Source organism: Salvia splendens, chromosome 11 (assembly GCF_004379255.2).
Source record: "Salvia splendens isolate huo1 chromosome 11, SspV2, whole genome shotgun sequence".
In the NCBI taxonomy this organism is placed as follows: Eukaryota; Viridiplantae; Streptophyta; class Magnoliopsida; order Lamiales; family Lamiaceae; genus Salvia; species Salvia splendens.
Genome location: NC_056042.1, coordinates 35458 through 54515, shown reverse-complemented (window position 1 = coordinate 54515; position 19058 = coordinate 35458). Strand labels below are relative to the sequence as shown.

The 19058-nt window shown below is 36.7% G+C and overlaps 2 protein-coding genes and 2 pseudogenes across 2 annotated transcripts; 1 reads left to right on the top strand and 3 right to left on the bottom strand.

Annotated features, from left to right (window-relative positions):
* Positions 1–353: 353 nt before the first annotated feature.
* LOC121755488 lies at positions 354–4237 on the bottom strand (annotated as a pseudogene).
* A 5154-nt stretch (positions 4238–9391) lies between these two features.
* Positions 9392–9868, top strand: LOC121755984 (annotated as a pseudogene).
* Positions 9869–10088: 220 nt separating this feature from the next.
* LOC121755983 (WRKY transcription factor 1-like) lies at positions 10089–14032 on the bottom strand. The gene is made up of 6 exons (XM_042151439.1): positions 14023–14032; positions 12600–12650; positions 11287–12522; positions 11043–11205; positions 10802–10960; positions 10089–10608 (listed from the first exon to the last, which is right to left on the bottom strand). Exons 1-6 carry the CDS (start codon positions 14030–14032, stop codon positions 10353–10355), a joined length of 1875 nt encoding a protein of 624 aa, XP_042007373.1. The 3' UTR covers positions 10089–10352.
* A 2841-nt stretch (positions 14033–16873) lies between these two features.
* On the bottom strand, positions 16874–18487 carry LOC121755077 (polygalacturonase-like). Its single transcript, XM_042150358.1, has 3 exons — positions 18366–18487; positions 17456–18298; positions 16874–17304 (listed from the first exon to the last, which is right to left on the bottom strand). The coding sequence occupies exons 1-3, from the start codon at positions 18483–18485 to the stop codon at positions 17041–17043; spliced, it is 1227 nt and encodes a 408-aa protein (XP_042006292.1). The 5' UTR covers positions 18486–18487; the 3' UTR covers positions 16874–17040.
* Positions 18488–19058: the final 571 nt, after the last annotated feature.

Sequence of the window (19058 nt, the reverse complement as noted above, 5' to 3'; positions counted from 1 at the left end):
AGATTGAGGATTTGGTGTTTTTTGGGGAAAATGGTAGTTTTATGAAATTATACTGATTATATTTTGTGAATGCAGAGAGCTAAAGACAACGAGAAAAGGTGAGCAATAATTTGAAGGAAATAATTGAGTAAGAGGATGGTATTGAAAATTATATTGTTCTCGTTATCCTTAAAGAGATAGTGTCATTGTATGATTGAAGCAGTCGAAGGCTCCTTTAGCTATAGGCTGCATCATCAGGCCCAATAACTTTTCCATATTGATCATCATAACCAAACTTTTGAACTAATTCATTTTTTGTTGAAAGTAATTCGATAATTCTTAATTATTGTAACAGTTCTAAGAGAGAACGAACCTTCCTCACAACAAATCCAGAAAAAAAATGCATCACAAACACAATGTTCCAATAAAGTCAATGATAAAAAGGACTTTGCTCAGCAACCACAAGATCTAAAATACAAACATATAGAAGCTTTTGAAGACATTCACATCCCATTGCCATCTATCCAATATACACCAAAAAGTTGTTGGATCAAATCGAGCACTAACTCTCTAAGAAGAAAGAATTCTGGGCACGAGATACAGAGATTACCAGATCATTTGCAGATAGGCACGAGAGGCTCTCAATAGTTTCCATTAGAATACTCATTGGCCTGGGTAGGGGCTTCAACTGGTCCTTTGTTAGTTTTGCTGATGATTCCCTTACCAAAATACTCAGCAACGACTGAGAAACCATCCTTTGAATTTCTAACCTGCTGGAAGAAGTAATCTTGGCTTTTGGAATTCTGCTCTATACTTCTCTTCATCTCTGAAACAGCTCTATACTTGGGAGCACATTCTGGACATTCTTTCCCGTTGTCACCAAGACAGCGTTGGTGGAACGAGTGCATGCACATAAAATGTACCGTGGGGAGGTCGAGTGTGAAGGTGCAAGCACTGCACTTGCTAAGCTGGAAGATCCTTGCATTCGTTCTGATATCCTGGATTTATGTTCTCATTGATGATGTTTCCTCCTGTATATAAACAAATCAGTATGAATATTTCCTGTATCCAAGTTAAGACATCTTAAATCACGTAAAATCTACCTGATATTTTTCAATAGCTATACGATCCTCCTCAATCATCTTTGACTCCAGCTCAAGCTTTCGAGCAACATAATCCTTGATCACAGAAAGTGTAAGGCATGGATTTCTGGATAAGGTTTGAAGAACAAAAATCGGAGGCAGAATATCATCCCTTTCAACATAAGTCAAAACTTCTTTAACTTCTCTGGAACAATCCTCTCCAAGTTCACCAAAGTATTTCAACAGGCCGGCCCAGAGAGAGGTATCACCGCCCTTACCTGAGTTCCCAGCCTCTTGCAGCATGCAATCAAACCTTCATGATCATGTGCCTGCATATAGCAGGCAATTACTTCCTTATATAATTTCAACTTCTCATACAGATATAAGAGCCGTTCATTAACAGAGTTCATCTCGCACAGAATTATTGCTAGATCAACATCGTATTGTGGCTGCTCCTGCTCAGATGGCCGTGCATTTTTAAGCAAGACCAGCCCCTTTTGACGTCTCTCCTGGCGATCTCTCTCTAGGGATGCATCATCAGGTTGCATCTTTCCATTAGATTCTGTTCTTGACATCACAACAGCACTGGATTCCCTATCTGCTGTAAGTTCGCCATTTTCTCTGCTACCAGTTTGAGCAAGAGATGGAAAGTCCAAATCATGAGACAAGTATAACTCCAACAATGTGTTATGGATTTCAACTTGAGCAGGAGAATCCTTCACTATATTTGTGTACTTTTCCAAGAATTCCATAAGCAATTGCGGATGAATCACAAAAATATTGATAAAATCAACAGGAGATGGTAACATGGATAGAAAGGATGAGGAACCCCCACTTGCAGATTCTCCTTCTTCAGTACAAAGCCTCATCAATATTTGAACTGTCTGCTTTGGCTTATGCTCTTTGAGAATCTTTCCATACTCTTTAACAGTCAACCCTGCTTGGTTTGGCTCAAGGCTATTTATATATTGCAATGCTTCATCATATCTGTCCAAGTCCTCAAGCAAAATCTTCAAGTACCACTCATGTCTCCCAGCCTTCTTGGCAACGTACATTGCATGTTCATGGTAATTGGCAGCTCGACATACCTTGATGGCAGTTTCCACATCAAATTTATGTTCCCCAACTCCATCTTCACTTTTTATGAACACATCCAACTTCTCAACATCTTTCAGTTTGGTATAACAGTTAAGCAAGAGAGTGGTGTGATCTTTGGAAGCAAAACCCTTCTCATGCAACTTTTCCAGGTAATTTGTTAGGTTGTGTATTCTCTGCGCATCCAAAAATTCTGTATGACGTACGAAGGTTCTAGATGCCCAATGGTATGGATATACTGAGCCATTGATTCGTCGTAATTCTGTTTGCTATATAAATGATCGCCGTACTTCCTTAGCACTTCAGCAGTAGCCACAGCATCAGCTTGCTGGCTCTGGACAAGATTAATAGCCACTGGGTAAAGGTTTTTCTTGAAAAGCATATCCAACTTGCTTTCCATATCCTTCTCCACAACAAGAAGAGCAGATTTGTCTGCCATTATAAGTAATATATTACCCCATTCACACAACATGTGAGAAACTTTTTGAACAGCTATACTATGGGCTATCAAACGGTTTTTCAGGTCATAAATGTTGAAAGTATATTTGCCAGTCCTTTGATCAGCAATAACACAAGAGATAACCACGAAACCACCCCACAAGCTTCTTCTCTCCCTCAAAAGCCCAGCATGGGCCTCGGCCATCAATTTCATAGAAATAGACAGCTTCAGGCCGGCCAATGATCAGTTCCTAATCCAAAAATAATTACAAGAGAAAAGTTACAGCTAAAGTGCGGTACAAGTATAACTAGCTAAAATACTACTACATAATATGCAAGATGAGTAACCTACCGAGCGATCAGTCATTGCCACACTACCAGCTTCAGAACCAATGTAATCAAGCGTTTGAGCTGTAGGTGTTTGAGCCTCCACTTTAAACAAGCTCACTGTGCTCGGAGTGACAGCAAAGAGTTGAAAGGCTTGTCCGTCCACACGGAACCCAATACCAGTAATAGGAGAATGTATTTTTCCGGGTTGACCATTCTGAACCTCAAGCTTGAAGCGCTTGATCCGTTCGCGTGCAACGTCGCCTTGAATGCAATAAATACAGCCATTGTCCAATCTAAGGGCAATAAATATTATTGGAGGAGCTTCCTCAAAAACTAGAAAAGACGTGATCTGTAAGACAAACATTAAGAAAACTCTCCATAAGCAGTCATATATATTTCTGCGCTACCAATTGAAACAAACAAGTTGCATCAGTTTACACGACCTTCGCAAATATGCATACACATATCAGTAAGCCTAGAAATGAAGCTGGATATATAATGTACCTTGGCCTCAGAAAATTGGTTGGTAAATATTCGCAAAATCTGAATGCACTCTGGAGCTGAAGTACTTGACCCTTCTTCTTGTCTTTTATCGAGGTCAAAAACCTTCAAGCAAACAGTTGCTTTCTGTGGCGGCAATTGTTCATCCTCTCCAACTGTCACTAGGAAGTTTCGTTGCTGATTCAGCAGTAAAGCCATCAAATGTTGCAGAATTAGACTACTGAAAGACACATACGACAACCATAGAAACACAAAAAAATGTCGATTCTAGCTGCAGTCCTCAATAACATAAAAACTAGAGCATTCACCAATCAAAGCTTGAGAATGCCTAAGGTTTCGAAATTAGGCAAAATAGTCAAAATCAGACAGATGAGTTAAAAGAAGCGGTAATAGGTCATACCTTGAGCTGCTGGATGAAGAGAACGGAGGCGGAGTGAGCTGGGAACGAGTAATTTAGCTGGAGGCCGCGATCAAGGAGCGAAACGGTGCCGTCGCGGCAGCCTAAAACGATCCTGCCTCTGCCGTTGGAGCAACATCCAATTTCAGCCTCAATCTCCTCTGGAATTTTGGTCTTCTTCTCCTCGAAGAACTCGAATTTCCGCCACTGGTACATTATTCCCAACCAAAAATTCTGTAGTAATTTACCAATCACACATACTGCGTGGATCTTCTCGTCCCTAAATTGTAGTACTACTTCCGATCGAAGGTTGATTTGATTCGCGGACAAAAGCCCTTGAAATCCAAATCAAGTAGTAAGAAAAATGGTTCCGAGTTATTTTAGTGGCTGAGGAAAAGGCTTGCAGAAAATAAAGAAGAATGAGTTTAATAAATACGGCTTAATCATAGATTATATGATTAAAGCACACAATAATTTATAAATTAAATGGAAGAGGACGACCTCATTGTTGGATGCTCTAAAATCAATTATTTTGCTTTGTCCACCGTTTATAAAATTAATTATTTTATTTCATTTTTAGTATATGAACATTCATATTCCACAAATTCTTCACAATTCATTACATTATAAAACTAAATTATAAATGAGCATGTGCCGAGTCAAAATGATTCTTTAAATGAGGGAGCGAGGGAGTATATGATTAAATCAACTTTTATCTTATGTGAAATTTATGAAAAACCGAAATGTCGGTAATCTTAGAAGACAGCGAAAACGCCGCAGGCGCGAAGCGTGGTAGGCCTGCGCCGGGGGAGCTAACATTTATATCACCATAAATAAACTCAAAACTCCAACCACATTTTTACAGCTATTCTTGCAACTGCAGCAGGTTTTCAGAGGAAAATTTTTGGTGGGTATTCTCAAATTATTTAAAACTATATTTTTGCAGAGTTTCTCTAAAACAATGATTTTCATCTTGTTTTGCTGCTTGTGCATGTGCAAGTTTGATTATGGGCATTTATTGAGTAATGTTGTGGAGAAAGAATTGATTTTTGGACAAGAATTAGATGAATTCTGTGGAAAATGGTCCGTGCAGATGAAATACAATAACTATGCTTTATTAAAATTTTCTCATGTAGTAACTATTCGTTCATTTTCAAATTTGTGCTCAATTACACAAATATTAATACCTGATCTTAAATATACTTGGATATAATCATGTGAAGCTAGATTACGGTTTGTTAAACCTTAAAAGCATAAATTTTTTCAAGCTGCATTCTTGATTCATGGCAAATTATGCAACTTTTTTTTATTATTATTATCTGATTTTCAGTTGTGTTTCTGATGAAATATCTCAACTTTATGCAAACTGCATTCTTGATTATTGGAAAATTATGTATGAAACTTTATTAATCCGATTTTCTTGGTTTTCAGCTGCGTTTCTGATGAAATATCTCAACTTTATGCAAACTCTGCGTTATTAATTTTTGGTACATTTATACAACTTTTAAATCTGATTTGAAGTTATGTATCTTATCAAAGATCTGCAAACTGCATTCTTGACCTGATTCTTGCTACATTTATCCCAACTTTTTCATCTAATTTTTTTATTTTTTCTTTGAGCTAACATTTATATCACCATAAATAAACTCAAAACTCCAACCACATTTTTACAGCTATTCTTGCAACTGCAGCAGGTTTTCAGAGGAAAATTTTTGGTGGGTATTCTCAAATTATTTAAAACTATATTTTTGCAGAGTTTCTCTAAAACAATGATTTTCATCTTGTTTTGCTGCTTGTGCATGTGCAAGTTTGATTATGGGCATTTATTGAGTAATGTTGTGGAGAAAGAATTGATTTTTGGACAAGAATTAGATGAATTCTGTGGAAAATGGTCCATGCAGATGAAATACAATAACTATGCTTTATTAAAATTTTCTCATGTAGTAACTATTCGTTCATTTTCAAATTTGTGCTCAATTACACAAATATTAATACCTGATCTTAAATATACTTGGATATAATCATGTGAAGCTAGATTACGGTTTGTTAAACCTTAAAAGCATAAATTTTTTCAAGCTGCATTCTTGATTCATGGCAAATTATGCAACTTTTTTTTATTATTATTATCTGATTTTCAGTTGTGTTTCTGATGAAATATCTCAACTTTATGCAAACTGCATTCTTGATTATTGGAAAATTATGTATGAAACTTTATTAATCCGATTTTCTTGGTTTTCAGCTGCGTTTCTGATGAAATATCTCAACTTTATGCAAACTCTGCGTTATTAATTTTTGGTACATTTATGCAACTTTTAAATCTGATTTGAAGTTATGTATCTTATCAAAGATCTGCAAACTGCATTCTTGACCTGATTCTTGCTACATTTATCCCAACTTTTTCATCTAATTTTTTTATTTTTTCTTTGAGCTAACATTTATATCACCATAAATAAACTCAAAACTCCAACCACATTTTTACAGCTATTCTTGCAACTGCAGCAGGTTTTCAGAGGAAAATTTTTGGTGGGTATTCTCAAATTATTTAAAACTATATTTTTGCAGAGTTTCTCTAAAACAATGATTTTCATCTTGTTTTGCTGCTTGTGCATGTGCAAGTTTGATTATGGGCATTTATTGAGTAATGTTGTGGAGAAAGAATTGATTTTTGGACAAGAATTAGATGAATTCTGTGGAAAATGGTCCATGCAGATGAAATACAATAACTATGCTTTATTAAAATTTTCTCATGTAGTAACTATTCGTTCATTTTCAAATTTGTGCTCAATTACACAAATATTAATACCTGATCTTAAATATACTTGGATATAATCATGTGAAGCTAGATTACGGTTTGTTAAACCTTAAAAGCATAAATTTTTTCAAGCTGCATTCTTGATTCATGGCAAATTATGCAACTTTTTTTTATTATTATTATCTGATTTTCAGTTGTGTTTCTGATGAAATATCTCAACTTTATGCAAACTGCATTCTTGATTATTGGAAAATTATGTATGAAACTTTATTAATCCGATTTTCTTGGTTTTCAGCTGCGTTTCTGATGAAATATCTCAACTTTATGCAAACTCTGCGTTATTAATTTTTGGTACATTTATGCAACTTTTAAATCTGATTTGAAGTTATGTATCTTATCAAAGATCTGCAAACTGCATTCTTGACCTGATTCTTGCTACATTTATCCCAACTTTTTCATCTAATTTTTTTATTTTTTCTTTGAGATGAAAGATCCCATCCTTATGCAGCTGCATTGTTGATTCTTAGTAGATCGTGTTGGAAATTATTTATCATAATATATTCAAGAATACATAATTGAATATGAATAAAGCAAGATTTTTGAACATCATGTATTTCACGTATTAACTATAAACATAATGGATCAGAAACTTACCTTTATGATCCATAGCGAAAGCGATTGGGGAAGACGGAGAGAACTTCCTCGGACTTTGGGGAAGACGGAGAGAACTTCCTCGGACTTTGGTGTAGTGGCGCAACTCCAAGGATTTGTTTCTCTCTCTTTCCCTCGTTTATGTGTTCTCTGTAATGTGTGTCTTTTGATGGGATCACCACACTTGTATTTATAGACAGAGAGAGGACAAACCCTAATTATAAAACATTAAAGTCCTTTCCATCAAAGTGGCTATAATATAATAATAATAAGAACGTTTCTTTTTTATTAATTTAATCGTAATTACAAACTTGATTTACAAGTTTAATGGCAATCGCAAACTTGATTCCTTACCATATATGATTAAAATATATAGTTCATTATTTTGGTTATTAGTCATGGAAATTATATGACTAATTGATTTTGCCAAAGAAACGTCCCATTCATCAAACTTATAACTAATTGATAGCTAATTAATAGGGAAAAACGTGTCTTATACCAAGTTAATATATTATATTAAAATCCAATTCTATTTAGGATTCTATCACATGTCACATATGTGAGACATAAAACTTACAGATCGTACCTTCTCAATGGACTTGTTCAATTCTACTAAGGCTGTTTTCCAGAGAATCGAGAAGATAGAGCCCCAAAACGTCTCAAAAATCATCGGTTATCTCCTACTAAAAGACAAACCCGAGCTTGAAATGATACGCCTCGCCTTCTGTCCAGATCAAGCCCTCCAAATCTTGGTCGAAAAAGTGAAGCTAGAGCTTGATTTATCCCCAAAGCCAGCCCCTACAACAATGTTCACACTTTTTAAACCTCCTTTACCTCGGATTCCTCAGTTTGGGGACACCCCATATTACTATCAAATGCTCGATTTTAGGCAGCTTGAAATGCAGGTCTGCAATAGCTTTAGGCAGGGCTATTGTAAGTATGGTGGGAGCTGCAGATTCTTGCATGTTTTTCAAATGCAAAATGGTGAGTGTATGGTGCTTAAGTCCTCCACCTTCGGATGAGGTGATGTCGAGTGCTTCCCTTAAGCAGCTCGAGATTGAACTGGTCGAGCTTTTGAGATGCACACGGGGCATCCCCGTCTCAGTCTCGTCCTTGCCTATCCTATACTTTGACAGGTACAGGAAGGTGCTTCAGATCAAATGGAGATTCACAGACTTATTGCTCGAATGACTACAACCTCCATTCGTTAACTAACAAGTAACCTCACAAACACTCCCTTTTTCAGCTGCAGATGATTAGCTTAGGCATTACTGATTTTTGGGTTTTTCTTGCTGGAAAAAGGCCACACAGGAGGCAGTCGATAATCTTAGAAGAAGACATGCACAGATACGCGAGATTTAGATCTGAAAACGGACACCAACTGCAAGTTTACCTAACTTTCCCACCAGAGAGCACTTTTAGTGAGCAAGATGTGCTTAACGATTTCAAGTAAATGAAAATTTGTTTACGATTTACACAATTTCTAGACTTATGCTAACTTTTTTTTTTTTTCAAAAAAAATGTCGGTAGTAATTTTGGACCTGTTCAAAAAGTGGGGAGTGTTGAAAAATATCTTCAAAATATCTTAGTCTCAATAATGTGAATGTACATATTCATGTACTATTTTTTTGTTGAAAATTTAAATTTGGGGGATAAGGAATATAAGAACAATGTGTGAAATTTGATGAGTTAGAGTGGGGAGTAGTGCTATTAAATTTATTCAAATATTAATGCGGGGCTTGGCCGGTAGGAGTAGATAATTTTTAGAAAAATTACTAGAGTACAAAAGTATAAGTAATTTTACAAGGCCCAAAAGGGGATAGATTGTTAAAACTCCTAAATTAGTTTGGTAATTAATTTATTGCTTATTAAGTACTGTATTACTCATTTCCATCCATATAATATACAATTACCATTTTAACCTCATTATGAGATTGCCATTATGTCTCAAAATCATTTCCCCTTTTAAATATGACTGGATATTTTTTTTATCTATTCCCCTTTTATTGCATTTATTTAAAGAAAATTTTAAAATATGTAGTATAATTTTATTAGCAAATAAAAAATACTGGATTTCTTTACAAATTAGTTTTATAAATTTTAGTTTAAATAATTTAATAACAAATCATTAGAAGTATTAAAAATTTGTTGATCTAATATTATTTTCGGAAAACGGGGGTGGATGGCGTTACATCGGCCTATGCTCGTGGAGGAGGGTTGAACATTGTGGGGAGGAGGCTAGCTAAGCTTGCACACACCTTCAAAGTTCCCTTCTTATTCCACGCTGTGGCATTCGGGCCGGTGAGGCGTTGGCCGTGAATTTCGCCTTCATATTGCACTGGATAGCCGACGAGAGCGTGAGCACAGAGAACCTCAGAGACAGGCTGCTGAGGATGGTGAAACGGCTTAACCCTAAGGTGGTGACACTAGTTGAGCCTTGAGCTCAACACCAACACTGCTGCTTTCTACCCTCGTTTCGTCGAGGCATTGGATTACTACACGGAGATGTTTGAGTCCATTGACGTTACGCGCACGAGGGAGCACAAGGAGAGGATAAATGTGGCTGAGAGAGTCGAGAGGCACGAACCACATGGGAAGTGGAGATCGTGCCTCACCATGGCCGGCTTCAGCCCGTACCGTTGAGCTCTCTGGTGAATGCCACCATCAAGAGTCTGCTTCTGCTTGGATGTGACATGTCACATGAGGTGCTATGCTTTACCTTTTTACTTGAAGCAAAATAACTGTAATACATTACTATTACAAGAAATCTGGTTCTTTTTAGACGATCAATGCTCTGACTCTGCAAGCTTTCAGAATAACAGCAGCAGCAATGCCATCTATGGCAAAGAATATGTACAATGGGTAATCTAAACTACAATTTATAACTCACATTAGCAATTTTATACAATTAATACATATTCTTCCACAGCCTGGGGCCAACCAATGAACAAGTTAAGCTACTGGACTGTTACAATGATAGCTCTTCGAATTAGAAAAGTGTCTGTCTACAATGATAAAGAAAAATAAGTTGCTGAATTTAATCACGCTGATAACAATTTTGACTGAAGTAACAAGCACCTTTAGAGTCGGGGAGAGGATGCCAAAGCCTGCAGTCACGATTGATCCATCAGTTTGCACTGACACGAACAACCATTTCAAGCGGAACAGGGTTCTTGTCTTCGGGTTTGGAACTAGACTCACTATTTGGACTCATCATACTAGCATCACCACCTGTGGCTAGGCCTTGGCTAACAGTCCTGGAAGTGGGAATGTCATGGACGTGTTTTCCTTCATACGTCGTAATGACTAACTTTTGATCATGTGAAGCTCTTTCGACGTGTTTCTTTACTGGGCAACCAGTGTTTGAACACCTGTAGTAACTCCTGCACAGCATAAGGAGCTGAGATTAGGTGGAAAGCTGCCTAACAGCTTGGTTTTCCTATGGTGTTTAAGAAATTGGAGAGGAGCTGTCAGCCGAAGGAAAATAGTATTTGATGCAAAGGTCAGCCTGATTTACGTAAACGTTGGCTAAGGTCATTACAGAGTTTGATGCCACATAACTGAAAGTATAGTTACCTTGGGTTTGGATTGCCTTTTACAAACTTCTGCCCATATTTACGCCACCGATATCCATCATTAACCAAATCAACCTCACTCAAAGTTTGAACAACATGTCTTGAATCAGAACTAGATCTAATCACCACATCATCATCTGCAGAACTTGTGCCTCTTTTCCTGTTACAGAGGCAGGCCAATAAGCATAGCAGTGATTATTGCTAATCAATAAAGGATATAAGAAGCTTCCTGATGAACATACAGCCGTTTGGGATCAGGGCAATCATCTAGATCCTTAGTATCCTTATGTGAACAGGAAACTGCTCCTGACAAACCATCAGCACTTCTTCCAACAGCTGATTGAGGTGAGGGTTCTGGCATATGTTGATCAGAACTGACATGCTTGATGATCGACTCAACATTGGCTGACAGGTGATCACAAAATCAATAACTACACATTATACAAAATACAAAAATTAGAATCTTTGAATGATATTCAAACTTACCTTTTGATGTAGACGTAATGGGCATCTCAGGCGTTTTTACTTGAAGAGTAGTAGTCAGCTGGAGACTCTGCTGTGGTTTCTGATGATGATGGTTCCCAAGATAATTGATGTCTAATGTACACCCATCATGTGATTTCTCTACTTGTTTTTTAGCCTGGCAATTGAGGTAAGTACATTTGTAATAGCTTCGAACAAATTTGTTTCCTTTTACAAACTTCTGTCCATACTTCCTCCAGTTGTAGCCATCATCTAATCCTTTGTCTTGTGCTTTAGAGGGAGTGCTTTCAACATCAGCATGTGATCCCTGAACTACAAAGTCAAGGTTTCTCCTTGGCTGCAATTTCTCCATTTTCTCAAACTTCATAGGATATGCATAGCTCTCTTGACCAGGTTCAGGTACAGGCACTCCCATGCTCAAACTTGACCCTTGAACTGACTCGACTTCTGTATTAGTACCTGTTTTTTCCTTGCTCAGTAATGCATGATTTCTATCATGTATGCTCTGTCTAGGCTGCGAATTGTCAGGTTGATGTTCTTCTTTTGGTACAGCAGAAACTTTTCCAGAGTGACCCGAACTGCAAGCTAATTGATCATGTGGAGAACTACAACCCCCAGAGTCTGGGTTCCTCCTGGGCTGCAATTTCTCCAAAAATTTTACAGGTTGAGAGGACTGAGTCAGCATCTGCTTGTTGGACTGCGATGCAGGCTCCTCGTTGACACTTTGTATGGAGAGTGAGTTACCAGATACCATCTCCCTCTTTTCAGTAGTTCTTTCTCCATCACATATTGAAGATGTTTTTATTCCAATATGAGGGTTCTGACTCAAGTGCAAATCAGCAGGTTCATCCTTTGGGATTCTAGAGAAAACTCCAATAACTTGAGAGACTGAGTCCTTCTCATTTTCACTCTTACCCGGCTGAATCCTCTCTATTTGGGGTTCTGGAATATCATGTGTGACGCCAGAGGTTTGTCTCTGATGGACCTCACACCGTTTTTGTTTGGTTACTGGGGAGGCCTTATCAGAAAATGATGTATAGTTTATCGTATCGGAACTTTGTGTCTGCGATAAATGACTTGGCACTATACAGGAGTCACTCTCTTGCTTGACATTAGGATGGCTTTTTGTATGCAGCATGTCAATCATTATCTTCTCAGAGGTCACAGGGAATGCAGCCTCTTTACTAGAATTTGATGTTGCCAATGGTAAGTTGGTGCTAGGACTCATCTCCAGCTCACCTGACAAATATACTGGAAGTTTTGATTTATTGATTAGATATTCTAGCTTGCAAACTCCAGTAACCAGTTTCAGATACCTGTTTCTGATTCAATTCTTTTTGAAGAAACTGCACCCGTCAAGTCCTTCCCTTATAGTACTTGATAAAGCAGTAAATTAATCCACCTGTGACAGCATTATATTAATCTCCCAAACGTTGCTAAAAGAAGCAGCCATGGACTCAAGAAACACTGTATTAGAAATCTAGGAAAGTAAGTGAAGATTGATTGTCAAATAAGGTCGGAATAATATCAAAATACATAGCAGACGAAACTAGCAAGAAAAGGCACGGCAAGCAAACATCAAAGAGAACTCAGGCCAGGAATCTAGTGTACAAGGATATAGTCATCGAAAAACATCCTTAAAGGTCCCAAAATGCCTAACCATCAGCTGGTCTTGATGGACGACCAAGAAAAATAAAATAATGAAAATAACTAAGCTTCCATCGAGCAAGTGACAACAAGCTGAAAACACAAATTCACATCTTTGATTCCTAAAAATTACTGCAGCTACAGTTAAGGGCTAAGATTGACCAAAAACAGTTGAATGGATAAAAACAAAAATAATACACTTAAATGAAAGCCCCTAATCAGAATATCGAAATAAATTCAAATGCCGATTTATACAGACTATGTCGACTCATTCAGAACAACGAAGAAAGAAGTAGCAAAGTTGGAGTAAGCATTTACTTACAAACACAATAAACTGCTTGGGAAATTGATGAAAACCGAAATTATGTCATCCACACAACAAATCAACAAAATCAATAAACAAGTAGCAGAAAAATAAAACCCCAAAACAGAAAAGCGAGGGCCGTGAATTACAGAACATGAAGATAACTAAGCGAAATTCGTCAATCTGAAGGGGATAGGGGGAGAGTTACCTGGGGTAGTGTCATCTACGGCGGCGGCGGGGACGCGACGGCGGAAGAGATATTAAGGCGGTGGAAGTGGAAAAGAAAGCATAGGAATTGACTTGGACCAACCATAATGTGGTAAAATTGGTAATTCTAAAGGATGGTGGGCCAAATTCAACATTTTATTCGTACACACTTTTTGTATTTATCTATACGGACGTATATTATACGTATTTCGATTGGGAAAATAGATTATCCATTTTACTACTATGCATCGATACCAACAAATTATTTATTTATGTCATTATATACTGTAAAATTATTTATTATACCTTTTAGGTGGGTGTTATATTGCTAATTAATTTTTAAATTGCTAACTATAACTAAATGATGTTCATTGGATCATTAAATGAAAGCATAAGATTATTTAGTCACGGATATCAATACATTGTTAAAAAAATAGAGTGAACTTCACAAATGGTATCTGATATTTCACTTTCACACATAAATGGTACATTATCTTTATTTTATATCGTTTCTGGTATCTATTAATCACATTTTTGGTACCTGATTCAATTTCACCCTAAAATGCCCTCTATACAAATACATTTTTCCATTTGTGTCATAAGGATATTTTGGGCATGCACAAAATTAGTACCAAAAGTGATATTATAATATCATCACTCATTCTCTTCACTCTTTATACTATTATTATTAATCGATATTATTATTATTATTGTGATGTTATAAATTAATAATTTATTTATTTTTTAATATCATTCAAATATACTTAATTAATATTATAGTCATAATTATATTTAATTATTATTATGACAATATTATTGTTACAATACTAAAAACTACTACCCCCTCCGTCCCCAAAGAGTATGGACTATTTTCTTTTTCGTCCATCCCTAAAGAGTATGAACTTTCTAATTTTAAAAAATTCAAACAACATACTACCCCTACACATCATTTTATTTACAACTTATACAACTACCATTAACACTTACTCCCTCCGTCTCAGATAATTCGTCTCACTTTGACTGAGCACGGGTTTTAAGAAATGTAATGAAAAGTGAGTTGAAAAAGTTAGTGGAATGTAGATCCTACTTTTATATATTAGTTTTATAATAAAATGTGAGTAGGAATGAGTTAGTGGAAGATGATGTCCACTATTAAAAATGGTAAAAAGTGAAATGGGACAAACTATGTGGGACGGACCAAAATGGAAAAATGAGACAAATTATCTGGGACGAAGGGAGTATATGTGTACACTAGTCTTGAGTATGGATTTATTTGGCTTCCTGAACAATGAAGAAATAGAGAATAACGTTTCCGAATTAAGCAAGCAAATAATTAAATCTCCCGATTATTTAACGCTCAAGAATCCTATACAAGGAATAAAATGACCGCACATATGATGGATTCATGTTTAAGTTTAATGACTTTGTAAAGTCTAACTAGAGTAATATTTTATTTCTAGAGGGGACGTTTTCGCACGTCAACTAAACTCGGATTAAGGATTTTCTGATCAAGACTTAAGCTTTCGAGGTGGGCATTTCTTTCAAATGTGAACTTGCCTTTTTAGCATGATTATGTGAGAATTATGCTATTTATGTTTTTGTCATGCTATTTATGTTTTATGAAAAACCTATCTGCTTAGCTATGCCAATTATGTTTAATCGAATTCTGGTCTTAGTAGGGCCGCAAACCATACTCAGACTAGTGTACACATATGGGGATCATGAGTTGACCGGTCCAGTGACCGTCGTGGAATGTGGCCACATTCCCGGTTCACATACATTTCAGATATGGTATCTATGATGAACTTAGATTGCAATCGACTTTATAAACAGAAATACTTTAGTGACTTGGGCATTTTTAAGTTGAAACCCCGAGATCACTCAACTGGCTGACAAAACATTTTTACGAAAACTATAGTTTTGGCAATGTGTCCACTGAGTATATCAAGTACTCAGCCCTGTATGTCTTTTCTAAACGTGCAGGTTGAACGTGATCGAGGGGCGGCAATGTTGAGCAGAGACGATAATAAGTAGCATTAAGATACCAAATGACACGCGTCTCTTACGCTGCACTAGTAGTTTTGTACTAGGATTTCTCAGACCTAGTTATCGTACTTTGATTTTGATTGGCCATGTACCACTTTCGTACTTTGAAACTTATGTTTGACTTGACTCAGTATCTATGCTTATTTCTTTCCATCTTCATTTATTCAGTCACGGTGAAGCCACACTCACTATCACTAATAATTTTGTGTAATTTTTGTTTATTTTCCATTTATGTAAATATTATTAATGTAAGATTACAAAGTAGTATTCCATAACGTCTTCCTCATTAAAAATTGAAGTATAAGCTAATATTTAAAAAGAAGATGTTATGATATCGCGTCGCCAATAATGAGTGTAATTGTAACTACTGACTACATGCATAATAACACTCAAATTTATTATAAGAATTTAATTAACTTATAATGGTATTTTTGATAATTTTTCCAAAACTCCCCTTTCATATATCTAAAGATGATAAAAATTATGGAGTATAAACTATTTCTACCAAACATGATTAATTTGGAAAATATGATGAATCTAAATATTTATTTTCGTCCTAATGAAATTGGATTTTGAACCACAAAGTCACTAAACTAAATAATGAATCCATATTAATAAAAAAAAATAGTATTCCGTACCTATTTTTATTGTGAAATAAGTATTTATTTTACTCAAGCGTAACATTTATGTTGATCTTACAAAATACTCCATAGTTTTTAATATGGGGAAAGTTAAAAAGTTTTTTGATTTTTATTATGAATAGGGGAAGTGAAAGACTTTAAAAAATAATATCTCTTTAATTAGTATCTTACAAAATACTCCATAGTTTTTAATATGGGGAAAGTTAAAAAGTTTATTGATTTTTATTATGAATAGGGGAAGTGAAAGACTTTAAAAAATACATCTAGTTCTTTAATTAGTATAGACATATACATGCAGGGGTGATACATATGTAAACAATCTGTGATACATAGGTAAACAACTCAGCATAAGGTCCAAGCAACCGTGATACGAAATCAGAGCACTATGATGACACCATATTTAAAATGACAATCAAAGCAATCAATCTACAAAACATAGGAAAACAATCTATGATACATAGACAAACAACTTGACATATGGTTCCAAGTAATCTGCGAATGAAATCACAGAATTTGCGATACATAGACAAACAAGCTTGCCATGTGGCAGGTCAAGGTCTAATCTGCTCCTAAATCTAAAGATCCTCATTGATGGTAGATTGTCATTTTAATTTGGATTGTCATTTTAGTATAACCATATACATATATGAAAGAAGAATAAAAATGAAACAAATTAAACATGTACACGAACTAGTTTAATAGACATCTGCAAAGGGGCAAGAAATGAAAATGTATACTCCAATTGTTAAAAAACGGAAACAAGATTAATAATACTATCCATGATTTCTCATCGCTCCATTACATTCTAATAATGTAACTATTTTATTAGAAATACATTATTGTGGAAATTAAATCTAGCTATATATAAATATGGACATAAACAAATTAAATAGAATTGGGAAAATGCAGAATCTACTTAGGTAGAGGTTTAGGGGCGCTGGTCTTGACACAGAGAGGTGGATTCTGTTTGCCGGTGGAAGTGTACTTGACGTTCTGGCACTGGGTGGTGGGTCCGCCGAGTTTAGGATCTCCGGAGAACCTGAGATCAATGTTTCCAATGTGCACATCTTGACATGGCTTAGTTGAGCTGCAAGAGAATATGAGCACATCCTGAGTGGCACTGGTACCCTTGATGTTGTCAATCTTCAGTTTACTAATCTGGACCAGTGATGCTTTCTGCAGAGATATAAACAAATCCATCATATTGATATGTATATGTATATGTATATAAAAATAAAAGAAGAGAAGAGAGAGATATTGGGAATTAGAGTTGATTATAGACCGTGTATATATGTGGAGTATTATATATATATATATATATACATACGTCGAGGGAGCACATATTCCAGGGGCAGTATTGTTGATCAATAATGATGGGATTGCTGACGTTTTGCATGATAAGATTGGTGAATTTGATATCAGTGACTTTCAAGGTGCTGGGAGTGGAAGGCCAGGTCTTGATCCTGACCCCGTTGCCGGTGTTAATGAAGGTGCAGTTATCTATGGTGATCCCAGTGACGTCTTTCTCCTCGTTGGTTTTTCCGAGGCTGCCGATGCTGATGCCGTGGCCAGGGCCGCACCTGACGTTCTTGATGAGGACGTCTTTGATCTCGTCGCCGAAGGAGATGCAGTCGTCGCCGGTCCCAATGACGGAGTCGAGGACCTTAATGTTGACGCTACGGGCGATGTGGATGCCGTCGGTGTTGGGGCTTTCGGCGGGGGCGCTGATCTTGATGCGCTGGAAGGTGACGTTGCGGCTAGAGATGCAGTTGGACTGGAAGTACTTGCTGTCTTTGATGGTGATATCTTTAATGAGGGAGTTGTTAATGAAGTTGAAGCTGAGGTTGTAGGGGAGTCGTTTACTCGTGCACGGGGTGTTCTTGTGGCAGTCGTTTTTGGTCCAGGCGACTTTGCCGTTGCCGTCTAAGATCCCCCCGCCGGAGACGGTGAGGGAGTGGAGGTAGTTCATGCCTATCCACCATTCTCCCTTCTTGTCAGGGAGGTCGAAAGGGTCTGAATAAGCGGTCACGGTGCCTTCCACCTGGAAATCTATGGGGGCCTTGTTGGGTCCAGCCAGAAGAGCCTGCTTCAGCGTCCATTGACCCTTGGGTATTAACACCTTTGACGCCGTCGGCGCCTCCACCGCCCGCTTCCATACTTTCAGCAAAGCCTGTATACCACAAATACAATCTTATCATATCAATCTGCTTCTTCATCTCATTCATATACCTACTTACATTGGTTATATCTCTGTTCTGGACTCCTTCCTTGCTCACATCGTACACGGCTGCGTATGCCGAAAGCGGCAAAAGGAGGACACCAAATATTGCCAGGGTGATTACATGCATTTGTTCCATGATGATCGATGATGTTGAGACTTTGAGAGTAATAACATGCCATGCATCATTACCAATTTATACTCTCTGCAACCATTCACCATCAAACCCTAAATTAAATTAGTAATGGAATTCATGGCGTATTTTAATCGTGCCCCTCAAACGCGGGGTTCCCTACAAATATAAAACCTCCCAAACTCTTTACGCGTATAACCTTATTACCTAGTTTTTTCAACAGGTAGTAATTAAGATTGTTATACATTATTATAATCCATATGTATATACATATATATAGACAACTTGACAAAGATGTAGCATGTAATCTGCAATACATAGGCAAACAACTCGGCATATGGTTCCAAACAATGTGCGATACGAAATCAGAGCACTATGGTGACACCATAGTTAAAATGACAATCTAGGCAAACAATCTGCTATACATAGACAAACAATTTGCGATACGAAATTAGAGATAATCAAGCAATGTGCGTGATACGAGTATTCTATCATTATTAATTAGTTTAGATATATTAGGGATTTGCATATCTTTTCTTATATTTGTTTCTTGTTCCATAAGCTAGTATTCTAGTATTA